Raw genomic sequence first — 27,608 nt, 5'->3', positions numbered from 1 at the left:
CTGGGCCCTGGAAGGGCCAAAACCAACCCACAGTCACTGCCCTCAACGCAGACAGAGTGAGGCATCGGGGCCGAGCAGCTCCTCTGAACCAGACGCGCGCTCCCTGCCACGCCAGCCGAGCCTCGCTCCTGCGCCACGGCCCCATGTGATCGCCACGGGCGCCCTAAGAACGCACCTGACTCTCATACTTTCTTTCTGAAATATCATCAGGATTTTTACCCATCTTCATGCCGCTACTAACTCGGTTAGCCCCGTCACAGCCAAACCACAACACGACTGGCTGCTGGGGACACAAAAGCGCTAAACGCACAAAGGGCTCAGGGGCTCCAGCGCAGCAGAAAGGAAACTGCATGGCCAGCAAGGCAGCAGATGGATCTCTCTAAAAGCACAAGCTGATATACGTTAAGAAACATGCTCCTAATACACACAATCCAAAATGAACACAAAGGGCCCAGGGTCAACAAAACACAGCTGGCTCTGGTCACTCCTTAGTTGCTGCAAAGAATCCGAATGTGATCATGTGATGTTCTGCTGTATCAACTGTGACCCACCCCATGACCTGCCATAGCCATCCCACACCTGACTCACTGTTTGCTTCGTTTTTTTTCTTTATTTTTGGTCATACCGTGCAGCTTGCGGGATCTTAATTCCCCGACCAGGGATCGAACCCGTGCCCCCTGCAGTGGACCGCCAGGGAAGTCCCTGATTCACTGTTATAATGGCCAAAACCACACTCCCCCCAGAAGCAACTACCACCACAGATATGTGCTCTGGTCTTGTTTATAAAAGGCTAACTCATTTAGGATAAGTGAAATGAAGAGAGCTACTTAAGTGCAAAGTCTCGTGATGATACCTACATGAGTGTCACCTTCTGTATGGGGGGCATCTTTACTGCACATGATGCTCTGGAACCTTTGCAGCAAAGGAAGAAGGGGGGCGCTGGTACCCTGGGCAGACCGCTCATTGTCAGTTTCCTGTGTCCCACTGTCCCACAATTGAAGCAGCAACAGGATAGCAGATAACATTTGGCTGGAAGAGAAATTATCTTTATTCTCTAGTAAAAACTTTAACATTTTTTGCCATGGTCTGTAAAAAATAAAAGCAGACAGCTAAATAAAACTGAAGAAATACTTTAGATTTGAAAGGAAACTAAAACAAGGCCCTGAAAACAATTCTTGGCAGTAAAATCCTAAATCAATGCCAAGATTTTAGCACAAGACATCCACCTTCTGTGGATGAGAAACATAAAACCAGTTAAGAAGCTCAAATAGCACTTTCTACAGGGAATTTCTAGGACCTTAAATTAATGGAATAAAAATAACTATTTGAAGAAAATTAAGAGACAGAGGGGAAAAAAAGAACAGTTCCTAAACTACTAGAAAGTTGAACACAAAAAAAGGAAGTGAAGAAAACTTAAGTGTACCCAGGTCTGAAAATAGGGGGTCCTGGGACATGGTTCTTTGATCACAGACCACCACACATTTCCTACAATCACAAATAGTTCAATGAAATGCAACAGCTGCTCAGATACAGAGTCATTTCCCTACAGCACTCCCAGCCTATGGCACCTCTCACCTCAGCGTGCCTCTCTGCACAGCCAGCTCTAACAGGATGGCCAGGGCCAGGTGCTGGTCCTGCAGGGGGATACTTCCTGGCCCCTTGGTACCAGGCGTTCCATGAACATCCCTGAAATGACAGCAGAGGATGCAGGGACAAAGTAACAACAGACCTTAAAGACAGCGTACTTAAAACAAGCATGTTGTTAATGTTAAATTAAGTACCTTCCCTTTCCCATGGAGAAATATATTTTTAATATTTAGAATCAAGTTTCTGAGACTTGCTTACTCAAATTTAATCAGAGATTCTAAAGCATACAATTAACTTGTAAAGATAAGTTTTTATTAAAAGTATTAATTCAGATACTATACGATGATTACACTAGAAGACATATTCCAAGTTGCTGTAGCATAAAACTGCTTGTATCATTATTCAAATCATGAGCCTGAGGGTACGCTGGAAACACTCCAGGAACCAACCTACTAAATTTCTCAGCTCTAAGAGAAGAAGGTGAGACGAGACTGCAAAGCACGCTGGAACCGTTCACACAGTAGAATGTGAGAGGAAGAACTCACCCGGTCACGACGGACCTGAGGAACCGGGTTGCTCTTTCTACCACCTCCAGCCACACCGAGGACACTGTGCTCTCATCAAAGAGCGAGGCCTCGGGCAGGGCTCTCAGGGCGTCCAGGGATTCCTGCAACAGCTCGCTGCAGAGGTCCGCGTCCTCCCCTGGGCACACACAAGGCAGGTGAGGCCGCCCGTCCCCGGGCAGCACACAGACAGAGCTCTCCCTACTCTCCCCACTCTCCCAGGCGGGTCTCCTACCCCCAGAGTGAGAGGATGCCACTGGCATGTTTTCAATCTCTCACGTTCCTCTCAACGAGATACCGCCAGAACTCAGAGACTAACATTGAACAGTTGCTCCAACGTCAATTCTTTATTTTATGACTCTCATGTGAGCAATTCTAATTTCTGGTTCTCCTAGAAAATAAATCAGTACGGAGGCACTGCGGTGGTTCACCTGGGATGTATGTGCATACGCACCATTTTTTTTAGAAGCACAGGCCTGCAAAGTCAAACAGACTATGAAGCCTCTCATTCTACAAACAAGGAAAATGAGGCCTAGAAAGCACATGGGATCAACCCAGGGGCACGTGGTGGCAGAAGTGAGGAAAGAACCCACATCTCCTGATGTGGCAGGAAACAGAACACGCGGGGCACACGTACCTGACCGCCAGGCCCTGCGCAAGAACGCAAAGGCAAAGGAGAGAGCTGCTCGGGATCCAACTCTCGCAAGGCCTTCCACCCCTTTGCCTGTGGGCCGGGAACTGCGGACAACATACATGGGGGGGTGTGGGAATTGGTCAGTCAGAGGCATGTGCAAATTCTAAAATAAAATAAGTAATACGAAAGGATTTGTTCCAAAATGTGATCAATGGGTTTCTTTAGATAGCAGGATCACAAATGACTTTTAGTTTCACGCTTTAAAGACTTTTATCAAATGTCCTTTGTAAAGGAAAAGTTTTCTCTTTGAGGGAAAAAAAAAGACAGTTAAAAGAATTTTAAATGACTTGCAAAAACACTCACGAAATAATCTCAGGGAACTAATATTATTAGTTGGGGGAAGACAGATGATAAACAAAATAAACAGATGAATATAAAAGGGGGATTCAACTTACAAAGTAAAGAAAAGGCAGGTGAGGGGTGAGGAGCACACAGAGAACAAGGCAACAAGTGCCTAAGACTCAGCCCCAGGCCTGGGGGTCTGCTCTGGCTCTCTCCCTGCTTAGGGCTCTGTGACTGCTAGGTCTGCAGGCCCCGTACTTCTGCTCTTCTCCTTCACCCACACCCCCACCTACCTCAGCAGGTAACCCCTCCTGAATTTAGTGCTTATCATTCTCACGTGTCTTTTTAAGCTTTTTACTACTTATACATGTTAATTTAACAAGACATGGTTTCATTTTGCACGTATTAAGAAGTTGTACAAACCATAAAAATCATCCTTTTAAAAAGGATTTTTAAAAAAGTTTTTAAAAACTTTTTAAAAAGTTTTTTAAAAAAAAAAAACTAGAATACAAAAATGTGTGTACAATATAAACTCAATCATACGTAGCAAGCAATTTTATTTTCAACTTTATACTGTTACGTATTTCTACTATATACTTCATTCTCCAAATTTACTCTAATTTGCTTTCATAATTAGGGAGAAATGTTATTTAAAATGGGTAATAATATAGAATGATCTCCCCAAGATACAATATCAAGTCAAATTAGCAGTGAGGAATGTGGGGACCCACAGAGGCAGCCGGTATGCGCACGTCTATGAATCCTGAACAGTGCAGGATACGTGCTTGGGGAGCTCTATGAGGAAACACAGAAACTGTAATTAGGAGCTGCCTCCTACGAGGGGACTGGGTACCTGGGAGACAGGAATAAGGAGATTCATACTGAATGAGAATCATAAACTTGACAAGATACAGATGTATAATAAGACACGTGGTCTTTAAACAGGAAATACACATGCAAAGTAAATGCAGATGAAGTGGGAGGAGCACTCTGCACAGGGTGCCCTCTAAGAAAGCTGCACCAGGAGAAGCACGAAGCCGGGGCTCCCCTCGGCCAATCGCGACCTTACCACGGGGAGAGAGCCCAACAGTCCTAAATCTGTACCGTGTAACAACTGCTAAATCTTCAACAAGTGGCTCTCCATTTTATAGCTATTTAACAAAACAGAAACAGCTTGGACCCACCCCCATCTACGCCAATCAACTATCCAACCCACAGCCAGTTCTACGAAAAAGGTAAAACCCACTACTATCCAAATAAGTTGAGAAATTAGGGAAAGAAATCTACTAAAATTTAGGAGATAACACTACACATCTAACAGAATGGCTAAAATAAACAAGTGACAACACCACCAAATGCTGACGAGGATATGGAGAAACAGAACCACTCATATATGGCTGATGAGAATGTAAAATGGTACAGCTATTCTGGAAATAGTACGAAAATGTCTTACAAACCTAAACGTAAGACCCAGCAATTGCACTCCAGGCATTTTTTCCAGAGAAATGAAACTTAAGTTCACACAAAAACCTGTACACAAATATTCACAGCAGCTTTATTCAAAATACTCAAAAATTATAAACAACTGAGATATCCTTCAATGGCTGAGTGGTTAAACACAATATGGTACATCCATACATGGACTCCTGCTCAACAATGATGACACATGCACCAACTTGGAAGAGTCTCAAAGGAATAATGCTGAGTGAAAAAGCCAACCTCAAAAGGTTACATAATAAACATGGAGAACAGGTTAATGGTTGCAGCTATAAAAAAGGGTCCTTGTCCTGTACCCTGTGGCAGTACTGACAGAAATCTACACCTGTGATAAAATCTCATGCAAACACACACACACAGAGGATTGAAAGCATGTAAAATGGGAAATCTGAGTAAGACGGGTACAATGTATCAAAGTCGATATCCTAATTGTGATTTTTGTACTACAGTTTTGCAAGTGAAAAACTAGGGAAACTGGCTGAAGGGTATAAGGAATCTCTCTGCATTATCTCTTACAACTGCATGTGAATCCATAAAAGCATCTCTTGTTAGAAAAGAATACGTAAATCACATTAAGAAGAAAAAAAATGAAGCATCTAAACTAGTTAAGCACTACTGCAATGTGATAATTCCCTATCCGGTACCAAAACAAAAAGAATATAATGTTCAGATCCCATTTTCAAATCTAGACATGCTGATCTAAACTTTTAACTGGCTTCTACAGTTACTGACAGAACAGCGTCTTTAAAATAATGGTACAGGTTACAGCATAGCCTGTTACTTTATGAGCAAATTGGGAAAGCCATTCTCCAGATTATATGAAACATACAAAAAGGGAAAGAAAGAATAAAATTTCAGAAAACAAAATCAGACTATATTGAAAGCCTTAATTAAACTTTCTTAAACAAAACAGCCTGAGTTTTATATTTAGCTGGTATCAGGATTCTTTCTTATTACCTTTTTTTGTCCACAGGAGGCAAAGAAACGCTGCTGCTTTTCCACTTAACTTTGACATTCTCCTGAAAAACAGTTCTATTCAAGGCAATGAAGTATCGTTCCAAGACCACGAGTCTCTGCTTGAGCCTCAGGGCTGAAAGGGTGGTGGTGGCTGACTGGATGGCCAGAGCTTGTTGCTCTCTAACCAACACAGAAAGACACTCCTTCAGTTCATTCACCTCTAGAAGACAAGATAAAACATCCAACCTCTGAATATCATGGGCACAGTTTGTTGTAACGTTATAAAATGGGTAACAATATTAGGTAATAGCTGAGTGCTTAATATGTGCCACAAATGGTTTTAAGCACTTTACACACATTAGGTAATCCTCACAGGCACCATTAAGAGGCAGTACTGTGCATGCATTCTATGCAGGAGGAAAGTGAGGCACACAGTGCTTGCCCAAGGTCACCCAGCTGAGTATGGCACACGGGAGACCACTCTTAGCCGCCATGTTATACTGCCCCTCTGTAAACATGGTATAAACGTTTTTAACACAAAATTGTGAAGTCAATCCTTACCAGCAACGCATTTCCCAGAGAGAAAAACTATATCCAGTATTTTCATGTTATGAAACCAAATCCAAAATAAAAACACTGTTTCAATAAATTGCCCAGCATACATGACTGATGAGAGGTAATACATTTACTGGAATACTTCAGAGAAAGATGAAGTAACTAGTCAGAACATGCCATGGGTAAGTAGTATTTCATTATACTATTCTCTCTACTGTAAATGTCTGAAATTTTCTACACTTAAGGACTTTTTTTTTTAGGTACCTAGAAGAAAATTACGTGAATGAAAATAATTAAAAGGAGTCTTGTCTTACAATTAAGCATAAAGCTGCCTTAAGTTGAACTGTAAACTAAGTTACCTTCCACCAACCCCCTATACCAATAGAGCACCCAGTGGTAACGAGAGCAGGAGATGTCCTGTGCTTGTTTTTCTATCTCTGATATTTATTAGCTATGAGGCCAAAACAGTCATCGCCCTGGTAGCCTCATATCCCAAGAGACAAAAGTCACACACCTACTGACTTCCCCTATATGGAAGACATTTATTTTTTAGCTACCCATGACCTAAACATGCTTTTCCTATGGGAGAGAAGGAGATCATAGAAGGCATCAGATGGATACACCTCACCACTCTCTAGGGAGGCCACCAGGACAAAGCTTCCCTCTCCACACACAGGAACTATGGCACAGAGGTGCACATCCAGACACCAGAGGTTGGATGCTAAGTCTGGAAAGCTCCACTAGCTAAAATGGCTAATCGTTATAGAAAACTAGATGGAAAAAATAACGTTCTTTTGTGTTTTCTGTGTTTTTTTTTTTTTTTTTTTGAAAAATACTTTTGGGACTTCCCTGGTGGTCCAGTGACTAAGACTCCATGCTTCCAATGCAAGGGGTGAGGGTTCGATCCCTGGTCTGGGAACTAAGATCCCACATGCTGTGTGGCACGGCCAAAAAAGGAAAAAAAAAATTTTTTTTAAATATAGATTTCAGAAACACTAAAAGCAATGTAACAGAAAAATATGAGAAAAAACATTAATAAAATAAATGTTTAAAAAAAATGCTTTAAATTCCAAACTAGGCTCAAGATGAAGAAGCAGAAAGATTTATACATTAAGTACCATCCCTACCCTTCACAGGCATCCTTGCAGAATCACCTTTGGCCCAGCACTGAGAGGTGCCTGAGGCCCCGCATACATACGGGAGACTTCACTGAGACAAGCCCTGCCAAAGACAGTTTGTCTACACATCCCCCATGCAGAATTTCTTCCAGAAATCAGGCCTAAGAAAAGCTTTACCTTCCTGAAAAATCACTATGTTTTCTACTTTGAAATAATAATACGTCTCTCTTCTGCGTGGCTGCAAAGCCCAGAGACAACCGTGAAGCTCAAAGAGAGCCTTCATGCCCTTGAGCATCTGCCTGCTCTCCTTCCTGATGTCCTAACGGTGCTTGCCCTGCCCAGCTCCTAATGCCTAGTCAATCAGTCATTTACTGTAGGATACCTTGAAACAAGTAGGTGAGTAAATAAAGTAACAAAGAAACAAATCATGGGGGCTTCCCTGGTGGCACAGTGGTTGAGAATCTGCCTGCTAATGCAGGGGACACGGGTTCGAGCCCTGGTCTGGGAAGATTCCACAAGCCGCGGAGCAACTGGGCCCATGAGCCACAGCTACTGAGCCTGCACATCTGGAGCCTGTGCTCCGCAACAAGAGAGGCTGCGATAGTGAGAGGCCCGCGCACTGCAATGAAGAGTGGCCCCCGCTTGCCACAACTAGAGAAAGCCCTCGCACAGAAACGAAGACCCAACACAGCCAAAAATAAATTAATTAATTAATTTAAAAAAAAAAAAAAAAAAGCAGGAGAGTTGCCATAGATCAGGGGCAAGATTTTGAATGTGTACTGCTGGCTCTGAGCAATAAAAGCAAACTGCTTCTTAAAAAAAAAAAAAAAAAAAGAAACAAATCATGGAGACCATGGGGGGAGCCAGCAGAACTCCCATCCCCTCCTGGCAGTAACAAGGTATAGCACACTCTTGCCCTGTCAGAACGGTGTCACAGAAAACCAATCAAACACAGCCTCAGAACATAACATGAAGATGTCCACGTTTCAACAGAAAGTCACTCATCACATCAAGAGCCAGGATGATCTCAAAATGAATTTTAAAAAGACAATCAATAGATGGAAACACCAAGATGACAGAGACATTAGAATACTCTCATAAAGATTTTAAAGAAGCCACAATAAAAAAATGTTTCAAAGAGCAAAAACAAACACACTTGAAACATATGAAAAAATAGAAAACCTAAGACAAGAAAAAGGAGATTTATTTAAAAAAGAAAAAAAAGAACCAAATGGAAATTTTGGAACCAAAAAACCTAATAACCAAAATAAAGTTTGGTGAAAGGGCTCAACAGGAGAATGGAAAAAAATAAAGATGAATCACTAAATTAGAAGCCAGAAGTTGCCAATCGAATAAGGAGAGAAAATACACTGGAAAAGTAAAATTGCACTGAACTGAAAACATGCTAGAAGGGTTCAATGGCGCATTACATGAAGCAGCAGAAAAGCTCAGTAAACTCGAAGACAGGGCACTGTAGTTCACCCAGTCAGAGCAACAAAAAGAAAAAACAATGAAAAAATGTGAAAATAGTTTAAGGGATATACGACACAATATCAAGCAGACTTCACAGGGTCCCAGAAGGAGAAGAGGCAGAGAAAGGGACAGAAAACTTATTTGATGTAATATAGGTAAAAACTTCCCTAACCTGGGGAAGGAAACAGACATTGAGATCCAGGAAGTCCAGAGAGTTCCAAACAACAGAAAACTAAAGACACCCACAACAAAACACATCATAATTAAAATGTCAAAGGTTAAAAACAAGATGAAAATCTTAAAAGCAGCAAGAGAAAAACAACTCGTTAGATGCAAGGGAACCCCTATAAGACTGTAAGTAGATTTTTCAGCAGAAATTTTGCAAGTCAGAAGAGAGTGGCATAATATATTCAAAGTCTGAATGAAAAAAACTTCTTTACCCAACAAACATATCAAGCAGCAAGTGAAGAAGAGATAAAGAGTTTCCTAGACAAGCAAAAGTTAAAGGAGTTCATCACCACTAATCTAGCCTTAATAGAAATGATAAAAAGAGTTCTTTAACCTGAAAAGAAAGAGAACTAATTAGTAACAAGAAAATATTTGAAAGTATAAATCTCAATGGTAAAAGTAAATATATAATAAAGGTAGTGGATTAATAACTTAAAAACTGAGTATAAAGGTTAAATGATAAAAGAAGTAAAAATAACTATAACAAACAAGGGATATATAAGATAAAAATTGCAAATTATGACATCAAATACATAAAACATGGGCGAGGAGGATAAAAATGCAAAGCTTAGAATGTGTTCAAATGTATGTTTATTTATAAATAGAATGTTATAAATACAAGCTGTTATATGTAAGCTTCATGGTAGCCACAAAGCAAAAAACTATAGTAGACACACAAAAGATAATGAGAAAGGAATCTAGGCATACCATTAAAGAGAATCATCAAATCCCAAAGGAAGAGAAGAACTACAAAACATCCAGGAACAAAACAATTATCATAACAGCAATAAAAACAAACATATCAATAACTGCAAATGTAAATGGAGTAAATTCACCAATAAAAAGACACAGAGTGGCTGAAAGGATTTAAAAAAAAAAGAACTCAGCTATATACTGCCTACAAGAGACTCACTTCAGACATAAGGACACAACACACAGACTGAAAGTGAAGGGATGGAAAAAGATATTCCATGCAAATGAAAACCAAAAGAAAGTTGGGGTACCTATACTTACATCAGATAAATAGATTTTAAAACAAAAGTGTAATAAGAGACAAAGAAGGGCATTACATAATGATAAAGGGGTGAGTCCAACAAGAGAATATAACATTTGTAAATACTTATACACCCAACATAGGAGTAACTAAATATAAAGCAAATCTTAACAGACCTAAAGGGAGAAATTGATAGCAATACAATAATAGTAGAGGACTTTAATACACCCCTTACATCAACAGATAAATCCAGACAGAAAAATCATTAAAATAACATCAGTCTCATATGACATGTTAGACCTGATGACCTTAACAGATATATACAGAACATTCCATCCAAAAGTAACAGAATACACATTCTTCTCAAGTGCACATGAAACATTCTCCAGAATATCACATATTAGGCCACAATAAACTTAATTAGACTGAAATCACATCAAGCATCTTTCCGAACCACAAAGTTATGAAACTGGAAATCAATTACAAGATGAAAACTGGAAAATTCACAAATATGTGGAGATTAAACAACATGCTACTGAACAACCAATGGGTCAATGAAGAAATCAAAATAAAAACAAAAAAAATACCTTGAGACAAATGAAAATGGAAATACAACATACCCAAACTTATGGGATGTAGCAAAAGCAGTTCTAAGAAGGAAGTTCAGAACAATAAATGCCTACCTCAAAAAAACAAGAAAAATCTCAAATAAACAAGAAACCAGATAATCTAAATAAACACCTCAAGAAACTAAAAAAAAAAAAAAACAAATAAACAAAAAAAAACACAAATGAAGCCCAAAGTTATCAGACGGAAGGAAATAACAAAGATCAGAGTGGGAACAAATGAAAGAGACTACAAAGACAATAGAAAAGATAAATAAAACCAACAGCTGTTTTTTGAAAAGATAAACAAAACTAACAAACTGTTAGCTAGAATTACCAAGAAATAAAGAGGGCCCAAATAAATAAAATCATAAATGAAAGAGGAAATGTTACAGCTGGTACTACAGAAAGACGAAGACAACTTAGAAGAAATAAATTCCTAGAAACATACAAACTGCCAAGACTGAATCATAAAGAAATAGAAAGTATGACCAGACCAATTACTTGTAAGGAGACTGAATCAGTAATTAAAAACCTCCCAACAAACAAAACTCCAGGACCAGAGGGCTTCAATGGTGAATTATGCAAAACCTTCAAAGAAAAATTAATACCAATTCTTCTCAAACTCTTACAAAAAAGATAGAAAATGAGGGAATACTTCCAAACTCATTTTACAAGGCCAGCATTACCCTGATACCAAAACCAGACAAGACAACCACCAGGAAAGAAAATTATAGGACAACTTCCCTGATGTTCACAGATGCAAAAAACCTTCAACAAAATATTAGCAAACCAAATTCAACAAGACATTAAAAGGATCATACATCATGATCAATTGGAATTTATTCCAGAGATACGAGGATGGTTCAACATCCACAAATCAATCAATGTGCTATACCACATTAACAAACTGAAGGATAAAAATCATGTAATCATCTCAATAGATGCAGAAAAAGCATTTGACAGAATTCAATATCCATTTATCATAAAAACTCTCACAAAAATGGGTACAGAGGGACCATACCTCAATGTAATAAAGGTCATATATGACAAGCCCAGAGCTAATATCATACTCAATGGTGAAAAGCTAAAACATTTCCTCTAAGATCAGGAATAAGACAAGGATGCCTACTCTCACAACTTTTTTTTCAACACAGTATATGAAGTCCTAGCCACAGCAATCAAACAAGAAAAAGCACTCCAAACTGTAAAACTGTAAAAATCCATACTGCTTGCAGTGACATGACAGCACACACGGAAAATCCTAAAGACACTCCAAAAAATTACCAGAACTTGTCAATGAATTTGGTAAAGTTTTAGGATACAAAATTAATAAACACAAAGCTGCTGCATTTCTATTCATGAACAATGAACTATCAGAACGAGAAATTAAGAAAACAGTCCCATTTACAACTGCATCAAAAAGAATAAAATACCCAGGAATAAATCTAAGGAGGTAAAAGAACCGTAGTCAAAAAACTGTAAGACACTCATAAAGGAAATCGAAGACTACACAAACAGATGGAAAGATATACTGTGCTCGTATACTGAAAGAATTAATATTGCTTAAATGACCACACTACCCATCTACAGATTCAGTGCAATCCCTATCAAAATCCCAATGGCATTTTTCACAAAACTAAAACAAATAATTCTAAAATTTGTACGGAAACACAAAAACCCCAAATAGCTAAAACATTCTTGAGAAAGAAGAACAAAGTTGGAGGTATGATGCTCCCTGATTTTAAACTATACTACAAAGCTACAGTAATCAAAAGAGTATGGTACTGGCACAAAAACAGACACATAGATCAGTGGAAAAGAATCGAAAGCCCAGAATGAACCCATACTTATATGGGCAATTAATCTAAAAAGAGGTAAAAATACACAATGGAAAAAAGACAGCCTCTTCAACAAATGATGTTGGGAAAACTGGACCACTACATGCAAAACTGGACTACTCTCTCACACCATGCACAAAAAAAAATTCAAAATGGATTTAAGACTTGAAACCATAGAACTTCTAGAAGAAAACATAGGCAGTACACTCTTTGACACTGGCCCTAGCAATATCTTTCTGGATATGTCTCCTCAGGCAAGGGAAACAAAAGCAAAAGTAAACTAATGGGACTACATCAAACTAAAAAGCTTCTGCACAGTGAAGAAAACTATCAACAAAAGGATAAGGCTGCCTCCTGAATAGGAGAAGACATTTACAAACAATATATCTGATAAGGGGTTAATACCCAAAATATACAAAGAACTCATTTAACTCAACATCAAAACAAACAAACAACCCAATTAAAAAAATGGACAGAGGATGTGAACAGATATTTTTCCAAAGAAGACATTTAAATGGCCAACAGGTACATGAAAAGATGCTCAACATCACTGACCATCAGGGAAATGCAAATCAAAACCACAGTGAGATAGATACCACCTCACACCTGTCAGAATGGCTATTATCAAAAAGGCAACAAATAACAAGTGTTGACAAGGATGTGGAGAAAAAAGAAGCCTTGTGCACTGTTTGTGGGAATGTAAATTGGTGCAGCTACAATGGACAAAAATATGGAGATGTCTCAAAAAATTAAATATAGAACTACCATATGATCCAGCAATTCCACGTCTGGGTATTTATACAAAGAAAACAAAAACACCAATTAGAAAAGATATAAGTTCCCCTATGTTCATTGCAGCATTATTTACAATTGCCAAAATATGAAAGCAACCTAAGTGCCCATCAATAAATGAATGGATAAAGAAGATATGATAAACATAGATACAGATACACACACACACACACACACACACACACACACAAAATATTACTCAACTATAAAAAGGAATGAAATCTTGCTATTTGCGACAACACGGATGGACCTAGAGGGTATTACATTAAGTGAAATAAGTCAGATAGAGAAAGACAAATACTGTATGATTTCACTTATATAGGGAATCTAAAAAGAGAAACAAATAAATAAACATAACTAAACATAAACAGAGTCAAAGATACAGAGAACAAACAGGTAGTTGCCAGTGGGGAGAAAAGTGGGAGGTGAGAGAGATTAAGAGGTACAAACAACCAGTTGCAAACGAATTGAGTCAGGGCTAAAATATGACACAAATGAACCTATCTACAAAACAGAAACAGACTCATAGACATAGAGAACAGACTGGTGGTTGCCAAGGGGGAGGAGTGGGGAAGGGATGGATTGGGAGTTTGGGACTAGCAGATGCAAACTATTATATATAGGATGGATGAACAACAAGGTCCTACTGTATAGCACAGGGAACTATATTCAGTATCCTGTGATACACCATAATGGAAAAGAATTTTTAAAAGAATGTATGTATATGTATAACTGAATCACTTTGCCATACAGCAGAAATTAACACAACACTGTAAATCAACTATACTTCAATAAAAAAATGAGTTATGGGTATGAAATGTACAGTGTGGGGAATACAGTCAGTAATTAGGTAACATTTTTGTATGGTGACAGATCATAACTAGACTTATTGTGATGATCATTTTGAAATGTATAGAAATATCAAATCACTATGTCGTATAACAGGAAGTAACACAGTGTTGTAGGTCAATTCTACTTCAAAAACAAAGAAACAAACTCATAGGAAAAGAGATCAGATTTGTGGTTACCAGAGGCAGGGGGTGGGGGAAGGGGGAATTGGCTGAAGGGGGTCAAAAAGCAGAAACCTCCAGTTATAAGCTAAGTAAGTACTAGGGATGTAATGAACAACATGATAAAGATAATTAATGCTGCTATATGTTAATATGGAAGTTAGAAGAGGAAACCCTAAGATTTCTCATCACAAGGAAAAAATATTTTTTCTGTTTCTTTAATTTTGTATCTACATGAGATGATGGGTGCTCACTGAACTTTCTGTGGTCATCATTTCATGATACTTTTAAGTCAAACCATTAGGCTGTACACTATACACTGCTATATGTCAATTATATCTCAATAAAACCGGAGGAAAAAAAAGTTAAACACAGAATTACCACATGATCCAGCAATTTTACTCCTAGGTATATACGCAATGAATTGAAGCAGAGACTCAAACTCGTGTACGCCTATGTTCTTAGCAGTACTATTCCCAATAGCCAAAAGGTGGAAGCAACTCAAATGCCCATCCACAGATGGATGAACAAAATGTGGTATATACATACAACGGAATATTATTCAGCCTTAAAGAGGAAGGAAATTCTGACACATGCTACAACATGAATGAATCTTGAAGACATTATGCTAAATAAAGTAACAAGCCAGATACAAAAAGACAAATATTATGATTCCACTTATATGAGGTAACTAGACTAGTCAAAATCCTAAAAACAGAAAGTCAGTGGCTTCCAGGGGACTAGGGAAGAAAGGGGAGTTATCATTTAATAAGTACAGAGTTTCAGTTTGGGAAGATGAAGAGGCTCTGGAAATGGGTGGTGGTCATAACTGCACAACAGTGTGAATGTATTTAATGTTACTGAACTGTATACTTAAAACTGACTGAAATGGTAAAATGTATGTTATGCACAGTCTATTACAATATAAAAAAATATTAAGTTTAATTTTTAAAAATTCTATGACCAAAAATACGTCCACCTACTCTATCTAGAAAATGAGTGCTGGATCAATCATTCCAAAGTACCAAAAGTTCAGAAGATCATAATACCTGGTTGCTTGCCCCACACCCAGCTCTCTAGGATTGATTTGGCCCTATATGCAGGTGCAGGAGTTTCTTCCTCTTCTTTTTTCTCTTTGTCATTCAGATCTTCTTTCTTTGTTCCAATCTGCGTATCAACACCATCATCTGGAAAATTTTTTAAAAATTTAAGTGTATAAATTGCTTTTTAAAATGTAACATCTCTTTGCCAGTCCCTCCCAGAAATGGAAAGGTTAAGTTACAACACACATCATTAGCTGACCATTTGATGGTTGGGAAAAAAAAAATTACATGACTCATCAACATAGCAGAAACAGTGTGATTTATTAAATAATGAATAGCCCAGTGACCCTTTTAATTTAAAAAATCGATACTCAAATTGTTCTTTGAAGCATGTCTTCCAAAATATTCCAATTTCCTACTACATCTCACAACTAAGAAACTTAGTCTTTGATATTAACATTAATTGTTTTCATCCAGTGATTCCCAACTGCTGTGTGCCCACGGGAAGGGAGGATGTGGAATAGGAGTATGATTCAAAAATCATTTTCAACTCTATACATTGCCCTACTCCACCACCAACTGAGAACCAGTGCTACACAGGGCCACTACCACTGACAGAGTATAATTCAGGAGCATTGCAATACAGCAGAAAATTGAGAACTACGACTCTAGGCCACTGACAAGTTTCAGTCAAGAAAAAATGTCATGAAACTCCTTACACAGTAAGTTAAGAGAGAACTAATATTAACATTGAGGTGTAACTGTGTCCTAGCCTAGAAAGCCCTTACTAAATGAACTATTTTCTAAATGACATAATTAGAAATATACAGTTGACCCCTGAACGACATGTGCAGTCGAAAATCCGCATGTAACTTATAGTCAGCCCTCCACATCTGCAGTTCTTCCGAGTCTAGCAATTCCAACAACCAAGGATCATGCAGTGCTGCGGTATTTACTACTGAAAAAAAAATCTGCTTATATGTGGACCTGTACAGTTCAAACCCATGTTGCTAGCGTCAACTGTACATCTAAATCTGTGAAAGAGAATATATCATATCACAAACAGTAAGGAGTATCTAAAAATACCTAAAACCAACAAGGGACAAAAGAAACTCCTACATTCTATAAGAAAAATATCAGATATCCAATAGAAGGAACCCCAAACAGCTAATGCTATGAAGAGATACTCAAATTCATATTTAGAAAAATATAAATTAAAATAATGAAGTATTACTTTACACTCACCAAATTCACAACTGTTAGAAAGCTAAAATATAAGCTCCAAAGCAGTAATTTTTTTTCCTTTTTCATCTGGTTTTGCTCTCTGATATATCCCAAGTGCCTAGAACAACGTATGCCAGGGAGTAAGCCCTCAATGATGAGTTCAATAACTAAATAATGCCAAGTGTCAGTAGAAATGTAGCGCTGGAGGCACAAATCTTCAGACACAGCTGGTGGGAGGGTGGACCCCACAGCCTACCTGGAGAGCAATCTAGTACAGCTGAGTTACATGGAAGGTCCTCCAGTCGCCCCCAGGGGCTATGCCCACAGAGCTCTCACACAGGCCTGGGATTGGGAGGACGTGGAAGACAGAGACCCACAGCAGTCTAATGACCCTGGACACAACTTAAAAATACAGTGCTTGGGCTAAAGAACCACACACACTCCATGCACACAAACTTACAAGGCATGCACATTGTACAACAGTATATTTTAAATGGCATAAAAACAAATACATTATAAAGAAAACACCTAAAAATATGGATTTGGAAATGGTGTGCCAGGAACTGACGAGTGTAATTAACTCAACCCTCTGCCCCTGAGGCCCAAGAAAAGGCCCCTGTCACCAGTACACCTCATGTGTCCCATCCTTTCAACCTCCTGCAACAGCTATGGTTAACAGTACCTCTCCCATTTACAGAAATATCCAGGGAGTTCCCTGGCGGTCCAGTTGTTGGGACTCTGTGCTCTTACTGCCAAGGGCCCAGGTTCAGTCCCTGGTCGGGGAACTGAGATCCCACAAGCCGCGAGGCACAGCCCAAAAGAAAAAAAAAAAAGATATATCCAACAAGCTCCTGGGCGTTAAATATAGATTTTTTTTGTAATGTGTACTTTTCATACATTACAGATGTAAAACCACACAGCACCTCTAAATTAAGCACTACAGATTTGCTTAAGTCAGAAAAAGTCAGGCTTGGAATCAGGTTCTCAACCCTTATCATACATCAGAAGCCGGGGGTGAGGGACACACACACATACACACACACACACGTACACACACATAAACACATTCACACACATTTTTAATACCAAGCCTCAGTTCTATCACCAGAGATTCTGATTCAGTTGGTCTAGGGCATGGCCTGGGCACCAGCATTTTTAAGTTCCCAGATATTCCTAATATTCTGCCAGGTTTAAGGACCATTGGCGCAGAAGGTAAAACCTTAATAAGACAATGCAAATGCCACTGACCAAACAAACAATGGCTATTTTAGATATCATAGCCACTCTCACTGTAACAAATTAAGGTCATGCAGAAGTAAATAAATCTTTTTAAAAAGATAAGACAAGTGAGAGAAAGGCCAAATAACTTTGGCACTTCTGTTTTTCACAAATTGTTCATCTTTTCACTAAAACTTGAATTATGAAATAATCATTACTGAGTTTTGTGACTAAGAAGAGAGATGTGTTAATTTTTGTTTTTTTCACAAGTGTGAGAGAAGTGTCCAGGATCGGCAACCTGATTACCGGGATTCAATCTTTTTACAAGCAATGAAGCATTGCTCATTGTCTCTTAGCTTCAGTTCCATCCTCAGTAAAGCTCAGAAGCTCACCTCCAGCCTGATCTGTGACCAGGAAGTACCAGCGTCTGTGTGGGGGACTTGGCCACAGCTCCCATGTCGCCCCATTTGATCCTCATCAAGGCAAAGACAAAATGACCAGACTGGCTGTGGATCCCGACCCTGGGGAGGTTGACTGGCATTCCCTGGAAGAAGAGGTGGGCCATCAGGACCCCAAGTCTTCCCTGTAACCACCCAGAAGATCCTCACTACGAGTGACTGGACAGGGACGGGAACCGAAAGCCTGGGCTTTATTTGGCTAGAAATCTAAACTACTGAGGGAATGTGGAGAGGAGCAGGGAGGAGGGAGAGAGGGGCAGAGGGAGAAGAAGGGTGCACTCTGGGAAAAGGCAAGGCTGCAGCAGAGGACGGTGTCCATGCATCCACCTCTGGGCTGTAGGTCCAGTACTCTCCCACTACACCACTCTGCTGCCTCTGTCACAACAAAGATCCTGATCCCCAAGGCTGTAGAGAAAACACCCAGGGCAGCCATGTGCACAGCAAAGTGGTTAATTCAAGCCCAGTGTAAGCCCAGCATCCTTAAACCCTATAAAGTAACCTTCGCCATGGGGAGTCCCCTTACCCTGACAATACTGAAGCTTTCTGGAGAAAAACAAATTAAATTTGAAACAAAGGTCCACAATTTAACCCAAGTGGAACTCCAAAGTTTACTGCAAGAACTTATACAATAAGAAGACAAAGGGCTTTGGTGCCACTATGACACAGGTTCTGAATTAACTTAAATACCTGCTGAAATGTACCAACTGGCAAACCTTCATGAATTTAAATCAATACTGGGGCTCAAATTACATGTATAGCTGGGGATCCCACTAAATCTAAACAAGGCAGCCCATATAATCTTAGGGGAATTACTACATATAATCTAGAAGACAAATAAATTTGCTTCGCCTTAACCATCAGAACTATTATTGCCTTGTCTAAACTCCCATGGTCATAGCACCCATTGCCCTAAAATATCTCATAGCAGGCATGGACACTGACACAATGAGTAATAAATTAAAATTAAACTAAGTGGGACTTCCCTGGTGGTGCAGTGAGTGGTTAAGAATCTGCCTGCCAATGCAGGGGACTCAGGTTCGAGCCCTGATCTGGGAAGATCCCATATGCCGTGAAGCAACTAAGCCCATGTGCCACAACTACTGAGCCTGTGCTCTAGAGCCGGCGAGCCACAACTACTGAAGCCCGCGCGCCTAGAGCCTGTGCTCCGCAACAAAGAACAGCCACCGCAATGAGAAGCCTGTGCACCGCAATGAAAAGCAGCCCCCGCTCGCCACAACTAGAGAAAGCCCGCACGCAGCAACGAAGATCCAACGCAGCCAATAAATAAATAAATAAAATTTAAAAGAAAATTAAACTAAGTATTTAGCGATTACAAATTGGCTTGACAAACACAGGACCTGTTTATGGGTTGTATCGTATCAAAAGATGTTCAAGTCCTAGCCTCCAGTACCTAGGAATGTGACCTTATTTATAAAACTAAGGTCTTTGAAGATAATCAAATTAAAATGAGGTCATTAGGGTGGGCCCTAATCCAACGTGACTGGTGTCCTTACAAAAAGAGGAAATTTAAGCACAGAAAGATATGCACAGAGGAAAGACAATATGAAGACACAGGGAGAATATGACCATGTACAAGCCAAGGAGAATGCCTTGGAACAGAGCCTTCCCCCACAGCCCTCAGAAGGAAACAACCCTGCCGTCACCCTGATTTTGGACCTGCAGGCTCCAGAGCTGTGAGACAATACATTTCTGTTGTTTAAGCCACCTAGTCAGTGGTACTTTGTTACAGCATCCCTAGGGAACTAATACAGATACGCCCCCCTTAGCACCCTCAGAGACTCCTTCACTGAAGAGGCTTCAGCAACCTTCTCTCATGTCCCCTGGGGTCTCTAGACCACATATGATGACTTGCTGTTGCCCTGGGGCTTCAGATGCAAGAAACTGCCCTTCTCAGCCCTGCACTATACTGTACCTCATTAGCGTGGAAACTGCTGGTCATGAGCTTTCCTGAGAACAAAGGCTGGCCCCAGGTGCACATTTTTACAAACCCTTGGGACACAGCCTTTCAGAGTTGGTCTTTTCAGGCTCAAGGACCCTAGGAATCTTCCCTCACAGATACCCAAAATATAAATCAAAGTCTCTACATATATTAAGACCACAATATGAGGCCTCAACTGCCTTATCCTTGTAAGGACAAGGACACTCCTTACCCCTTTAGAGTTCCAGACATTACTGATAGTGACCAAGGCACTCATTCTGCTTCTCAGAATACACATGCTGGGCTCTTAAAGAAGGCATTCAATGACACTTCTACCTCCCCTATAGGGGGAGGCAGCAAGTTTACTGAGATGCATAATTGACTCCTCAAAGAACTCCTATTTAAGTTACAATGTGGCAAATGGAATTTTGTCACTATTGCCACAAGCACTGAGCAACCGAAACTCACGCACCCTGGGGAGGCACACTCCCCACACCAATGGCACACGGGTCACTCAATCGCCTGCACTGACAATAATAGAGGAGACTTGTAAAGTTCATGCTTTTGACAACCGCCTCACCATGCAGTCCTCCCACTCCTGGTCAATGCCAACTCACTTCCTAGGGGGCAACTCTCCTCTTCCCTAAAAGTCACAGTCATCACCAAAGTTTAAACTGATGTCATAGCATCAGAAGGCCAACTGTGGTATAAGGCCTGAAAGGAACGTTCTACATTTTTAAAGTGCTGAAACAAAACAACTATCAATCAGAATGCTGTATCTAACAAAAATATCCATCATTCTCAAATGAAGAAAAACTAAGAGAATCTGTAGTCAGCAGACCTGTTCTGTAGAATTACTAAAGGAAGATCTTAAGATAAGGGAAACAATACCAGAAGGAAATCTGGAACAACCAGAATGAAGAATGAGTAACAGCAATGGCATATACCTGAATAAGTGATCAACATTTTATACAACGCACCACCCAACAACAGCAGAACAGGCATTCTTTCTAAAATACACACTGAATACTCACCAAGACAGACCACATCCCAAAAAGGTAGGACTTAAGTAGAGGGGACAAAAAGGAAACAGCTAATGGAAAATGAAAATAAGCTTACATGTACTATACAAAGTATCTGGCCAAACAACGGGGCATTATCCTTTTTAATCCTTACAAACAATTATTCAGGGAGGCAGGTTTTTGTCTCCCGTTCAAAGATGCGGAAGAAACTGTACCTCACAGTGTAACCCAGCCACAGAGCTCGGGCTAGAACACGGTGCTGGCTCTAACTGCTAGGCCCTGCTCACCGGTGGGGTCCACCTATAAGGCTGGGGGCAAACTCCAGCCCAAGGCTGGTTTATGTATGGTCCAAAAGCTAAGAAAAGATTTTACATTCTTAAATGATTGAAAAGTAATCAAAAGAAGAATAATATTTTGTGATGAAAACATTATAAACACTTCACATGTCGGTGTGCACTTAGTTTTGCGTATGGCTGCTTTGGCACAACTGCAGGGTTCCATAATTACCAAATAGTTAGGGTCCCCAAAGCTTAAAATATTTACTACCTGGCCCTTTAGAGAAAGTCTGCAACCCCTGATGTGCACCTTGCTGTAAATTTTACAAATAAAAAAAAAGAACTCAAAATGCTCATTTAAATACCAGCCATATAATCTCTCATCCAGGGTGAAAACCTTTGACAATTCACCAGGAAGCAGACAAGAGGCATCACTAAGCACACCTCAAGTTTTATTCTCAGGAGCATAAATGAGAACATTCACAATAGCAAAGGCAGGAGGAAGTCACGAGGATGCAAAAACAACCAAGAAGAGGTCCACAACCAGCTCCAGGACAACACGCACAGTACCTCCAGTATTTGTCAGCTCTCCTTTTCATCAACGCAGGGCTCAAAGTTTACAGAGAGAAAACAAGCAGAACATAAACTGTTATGGAACACCCACACATCACAGATTACGGAAAGCTGGGGACAGGGGATAGCGGGGTAGCTGACCTTCCTGAGGTTCCAGGGCAATACCCTGAAGGAGGCGAGCAGGTTCCAGGAGATGGAACCAGGACTGGATAACTTTAACACATTCCTGTCAGTTACGGCGAGGAGGTTTTTTACAACCACCCAATGAGACTTCCACTCAAAGCACTGTCTCCAGGACCTACAGAAAGAGGAGTGCCAAGGCAGAAAGGCTTGGGGCCCAGGGGCCACAGCAAAATAGAGGTAGGAGGCACCACTTCTGTGCAGCTCCCCAAAGGTGGGTCGGGGCCACAGCTGGAGGGGCGTTCCTGGAACAGCCCAGGGCCACCATCAGGGAGACCTGCATTCTACTGTTCAACAAGGTTCAACTGTGTTTTGAAGAAAGCTTATTCACTAACACATGCTTCTCAAAAAACAGATTGTAGTAAAAAACTATGGGTATCAAAGTGTATTAGCAAGGATTCTCCACAGAAACAGAGCAGGGGTGTGCGGCGGAGGTGGGTGGAGTATGTGCATGTTGAGGGTGGTGAGGGAAACAGACTGATTTATTTTAAGGAATTGGCTTCCACAATTGTGGGGATTCAATGCCAAAATCTGCAGGGCAAGCCAGCAGGCTGAAGACCCAGGGAACAGCTGATGTTACAGTTTGAGTCCAAAGGCAATCTGGAGGCAGAATTCCTTCTTGCTGGAGGGAGGTCAGTCTTCTCTCTATTCAGGCTCTTCGACTGACTGGATGAGGCCCACTCCCATTACAAAGGGTAGTCTGCTTTACTCAAAGTCCATGGATTTTTTTTTTTTTTTTAATAAATTTATTTATTTATTTATTTATTTTTGGCTGTGTTGGGTCTTCATTGCTGTGCGCGGGCTCTCTCCAGTTGCGGTGAGCGGGGGCTACTCTTCGTTGAGGTGTGCGGGCCTCTCATTGCAGTGGCTTCTCTTGTTGTGAAGCACGGGCTATAGGCACGTGGGCTTCAGTAGTTGCTGCACGTGGGCTCAGTAGTTGTGGCTCACGGGCTCTAGAGCACAGGCTCAGTAGTTGTGGCACACAGGCTTAGTTGCTCCATGGCATGTGGGATCTTCCCAGACCAGGGCTCGAACCTGTGTCCCCTGCATTGGCAGGCGGATTCTTAACCACTGCCCCACCAGGGAAGCCCCAAAGTCCATGGATTTAAATGTGAATCTCATCCAAAAACCACCTTCACAGAACTATGTGGAATATTACTTGATCTAATAAATACCTGGGCACCACGGCTTAGCAAAGTTGATACATAAAATTAACCATTACACTAAAGGTCCCAATTAATCAAACATTAGCTAAAAAGAGATACAGTATATGTTTTTATATGACATTGAAATTTTTTTTCTATTTACAAAGAAGTACAAGTATAATTTTAAGAGATTTTAGGTGTGAAAACTTTCTAATGGAACACAAACACAGAAGTGGCCATTCAGATTTCCCTTGACTCCACTGTATTATAAAGATACAGTGCAATATTAATTATGTCTAACTCATTTGATTAGGGATGTAGTGCTGGTAACATGGCAACTTCACAAACAATTCAAAGATTTTAGGAGCAGATTAAGGAAAAAAGATGCCTATATTCATTTAACAGAAAATTTTAATTCTCACATGAAAAATAAAGTGATCCATCAAGTCGATAATAGGAATTTTTTTTTTTTGGCCATGCCGCGTGGCTTATGGGATTTTAGTTCCCCAGCCAGGGATCGAACCCGGGGCCCCAGCAGTGAGAGCACTGAGTCCTAACCACTGGACTGCTAGGGAATTCCCAATAAATGGGATTTTAAAAGATGGAGAAATAAAATTAAGGAAGACTACTCAGCAGGCATGAATAGAGTTAAAAAGCTGAAAGCATCCACCTGAGTGACACATACAAGGGCACTCATCTTCAGTGCCCCATCCTCCACTGGGGAATTGGTACAGTCCTAATCAGCCTGAAGCCATGACAAGACAACTCACTAACTCATGACACAAATTCTGATTGGATCCCTCCTGTATATATAGTACTCTGCCAGGTACTGGCGGTACCAGGGTGAAAATGACAGAGCCTGTCCTCACGGTTCAAGGCGGATACAGAGTTGTTACAGGCAGGGTGAGGGACATGAGAGTAAATGCAGGGGCCTTGGCTCCTCAACTCAGGGACCCTCCCTGGCAGCTTCTTGCATCACTCTGTTGTTTTCTTCATACCTGTTTTCTTCCCACTGCCACTCTGTCCATTTTTTATTGGTTGTCCCGGTTGGTATATAAGCTCCAGGAAAGCAGGAGCCAAGCCTGGCTCATTCACCACCACATCCTAGCGCCAAAAACCACCCTCACCAACAGCCGGATGAGTCCGTGCATCAGTGAGCAAATGAATGAATGACCCACATGCTGCACAACTCACTCAGTCTCCCCTGAGGAGCGTGCATCCCTGAGACTGCAGTGTGGAAAAGGATCTGGAAGCTCCGATCCACAGAACTGCCCACAATGACCCATGGCCAAAGCAGCCTGGCTGCAGTCTGGGCTGTGCTTCTTACCCACTCACTAGTCTCTCCTCGACTCAATGGAGCTGGGCCCAGGAGGGGTCAATTTACTGATTTCAAAAAAGGATAAAATAAAGTCAAGCCAGAGACTGAGGGTTAGACTCTAAATGCTGTACCGTTACACATTTTTTGTACATTTCTTCTAAATTCTGGTGTACCTCACATCCTAGAAGGCTTTAATTTCTATTGAAAATAAAGTGTGTATGTTTCATACATGCACTTATATGCCCGTAAGTTACCTCTGGAAAGACACTAATAATAGTAATAATACCCCTGAGAAGGAAGAAAAAAAAAAAAAAAAAAAAAAAAGGAGGTAACTGAAGAATAGGACTGGGAAGGAACTCACTCTTCGCTGAAAACTCTGTGTTAGCTTTTGAATGCTATAAGCTAGGCATGCAATATAAGTATTTTTTAATAAGATAAAAATGTTTAAAAGTTCTAACACTGAATTTAAAAATAAATATATGATATAAAAGATTTGAATTCATTCCTGCTGCAACTCCTTTAATCAAAAACAGGAGTTCCAGTCTCTCAGGCAGGCATGTCCCTTCATAAGCTGATTTAACACAGGAACATGGGACATCCTTTATCCTAGGTACTGGCACCTCCCATGTGCCAGGCACTGTGCTCAGTGAAGGGGACTCATGGGGACAGGACACTGACACTCCTGCCTGCACTTGAACAACCACCATGAGAATCACAAACCCTTAAATAGCACAAACTGGGAGCCAGGCACTGTTCTGCACATGTCATAATCAACTCATTAATCAACTCAATAACCCTATGAAGTAGGTGTTTCATCAATCCAAAGATGCGCCGTTTGCAAATTTCAGCATGTCAAATTGATATGCATCAGATTCATGGGCAGCACATTCTCTCCTGGTGATAAATAATACATCTTACTACTGAGGCATCTTAGCCTTGCTGAAATCCATTTCTTGCCACCCAGATAGTGCTCAGAGCATATATCTCACCCAGAGCCTTAGGCTAGTAAGGAGAGCTCTCCCTCTGCTGGCCCCAGGGTCTGTGTGCCTCATCATCTCACAAGCCAACTGCAAGACCAGACACCAAAATGCTGACCAGATTTGTCTGAGGTTGGATAAAACTGTGGTGGAACTTTGGATGATTAAAAATAATTCAGGTGCTCACTTTGGCAGCACATATACTAAAATGGTAACGATACAGGGAAGATTAGCATGGTCCCTGTGCAAGGATGACACACAAATTCATGAAGTGTTCTTATACATTTTGTGCCCTTCCCCACCATCTTGACACCCTCTGCTGATTAACACACACACACACAAAATTCAGACTCATTCAATAGAAAACCCTGTGGAGCCAGCAGATTCTTGATATCAGTACCCTTCATTGTATTTGTATATTTTCTTACCTCTGCAAGGAATTATTAACTATGAAGTCTATTAAATCTAGTGGTACTCCTATTCTCCTATTTATTAAAGAATAATAAAAACTTACATAATCTAAAAAAATGGAAATCAAGAATCCCCGGAAAAGAAAGAAACTTCTGATACTTCAAAGAGTGGCCAGCCTTTTGAGGGGGAAAAAAAACATCTCTCAGAAATGGACTATATATAAAATAGATAATAAGAACATACTGTAAAGCACAGGGAACTCTATTCAGTACTCTGTAATGACCTATATAGGAACAGAATCTAAAAAAGAGTGGATATATGTATATGTATAACTGACTCACTTTGCTGTACAGTAGAAACTAAGACAACACTGTAAATCAACTATACACCAATAAAAAAAGTAATTAAAAAAAAACTCTCAGAAATGGAACCCTTGTGCACTGCCGTGGGAGTGTAAATTGGTACAGCCATTATGCAAAACAGTATGGAGGCTCCTCAAAAAAATTAAAAATAGAACTACTATATGATCCAGGATTCCCACTCCTGGGTAAATATCCAAAGAAAATGAAATCACTATCTCAAAAAGATATGTGCATCCCCATGTTCACTGCAGCATTATTCACAATAGCCAAGACACGGAAACAACCTAACTGTCCATCAACGGATGAATGGATAAAGAAAATGTGTACGTACACACACACAAACACACACACACAGGCACTCTCACACAATGGAATATTATTCAGCCATTAAAAGAAGAAGAAAATCCTGCCATTTAGAACACCATGGTTGACTAGGACATTACACTAAGTGAAATTAAGTCAGACAGACTATATGATCCACTACATGTAGAATCTAAAAAGGCTTCAACATAGAGAGTAGATTGGTAGTTGCCAGGAGCTGCGCGGGTCGGAGACATCAGTCAAAGAGTACAAACTTCCAGTTATAAGAAAAATAAGTTATGGGGATGTAATGTACAACATGGTGACTACAGTTAACCGCAGAGTCCTGTATACTTGAAAGCTGCTAAGAGAGTAACTGTAAATGTTCTCACCACACATCAAAAAATGGTAATTATGTGAAGGGATGGACGTGTTAACTAACCTTATTGTGGTAATCATTTCATTTGCTATGTATATCAAATCATCACACTATACATCTTAAACTTACACAATATGTTAATTACATCTCGATAACTATGGAAGGAAAAGACATGTCTCAGTAACTGCTAACTTAGAGGCACCTTTACATTTAGAATTTAAATTCACATACTCCAGGTGAACCCCTGGATAAATCAGACTGACTTGATAACTCTGGTTAAAAATGGCTCTACGTCCATTCCCCGATGTGCTAGCAGTGTGGCATATAACACAGCATACATGATTTCTAAGCCTTGGGTTTGTTTTCTCAAGGAGAGCCTAGTTAATCTGAATTTTCTACACTGTCTACATGAGTTTCACTCATCAGAAAGTTGACATGACTTCCACGTGTAAGACTGTGAAAATATAAGATTACAGACTCACTCTAATTGAATTATAAAATTCTGACAAACTTTTTTATATCAATAAAAATCACATTGTTCTGTAGTGTATTACCTTCAAAGCAACGTTCAAACCTTTCATTAACTTA

At 40.2% G+C, this 27,608-nt stretch overlaps 1 protein-coding gene and 1 non-coding gene across 6 annotated transcripts in view; one reads left to right on the top strand and one right to left on the bottom strand.

Moving 5' to 3' along the window:
* The window catches only part of HERC2 (HECT and RLD domain containing E3 ubiquitin protein ligase 2), a 215,612-nt gene that overhangs the window by 170,409 nt on the left and 17,595 nt on the right, over positions 1-27,608 (bottom strand). For 4 of the 5 annotated variants that reach the window (XM_061182985.1, XM_061182988.1, XM_061182986.1 and 1 more), the window contains exons 4-9: positions 15,246-15,383; positions 5,581-5,800; positions 2,788-2,888; positions 2,133-2,289; positions 1,576-1,686; positions 858-1,029 (exon numbers count right to left, since the gene is read on the bottom strand). In XM_061182985.1, the coding sequence (XP_061038968.1) occupies positions 858-1,029; positions 1,576-1,686; positions 2,133-2,289; positions 2,788-2,888; positions 5,581-5,800; positions 15,246-15,383 (899 nt within the window). Of the gene's footprint in view, positions 1-857; positions 1,030-1,575; positions 1,687-2,132; positions 2,290-2,787; positions 2,889-5,580; positions 5,801-15,245; positions 15,384-27,608 lie in introns of those variants that run through there. The other variant, XM_061182989.1, reaches the window with a different exon arrangement.
* On the top strand, positions 25,748-25,854 carry LOC133078979 (U6 spliceosomal RNA). Its single transcript, XR_009697987.1, has one exon. It is a non-coding gene; the product is annotated as a U6 spliceosomal RNA (small nuclear RNA).

Source organism: Eubalaena glacialis, chromosome 1, assembly GCF_028564815.1.
Source record: "Eubalaena glacialis isolate mEubGla1 chromosome 1, mEubGla1.1.hap2.+ XY, whole genome shotgun sequence".
Classification (NCBI taxonomy): Eukaryota; Metazoa; Chordata; class Mammalia; order Artiodactyla; family Balaenidae; genus Eubalaena; species Eubalaena glacialis.
This window is presented reverse-complemented; position numbering and strand designations above follow the sequence as displayed.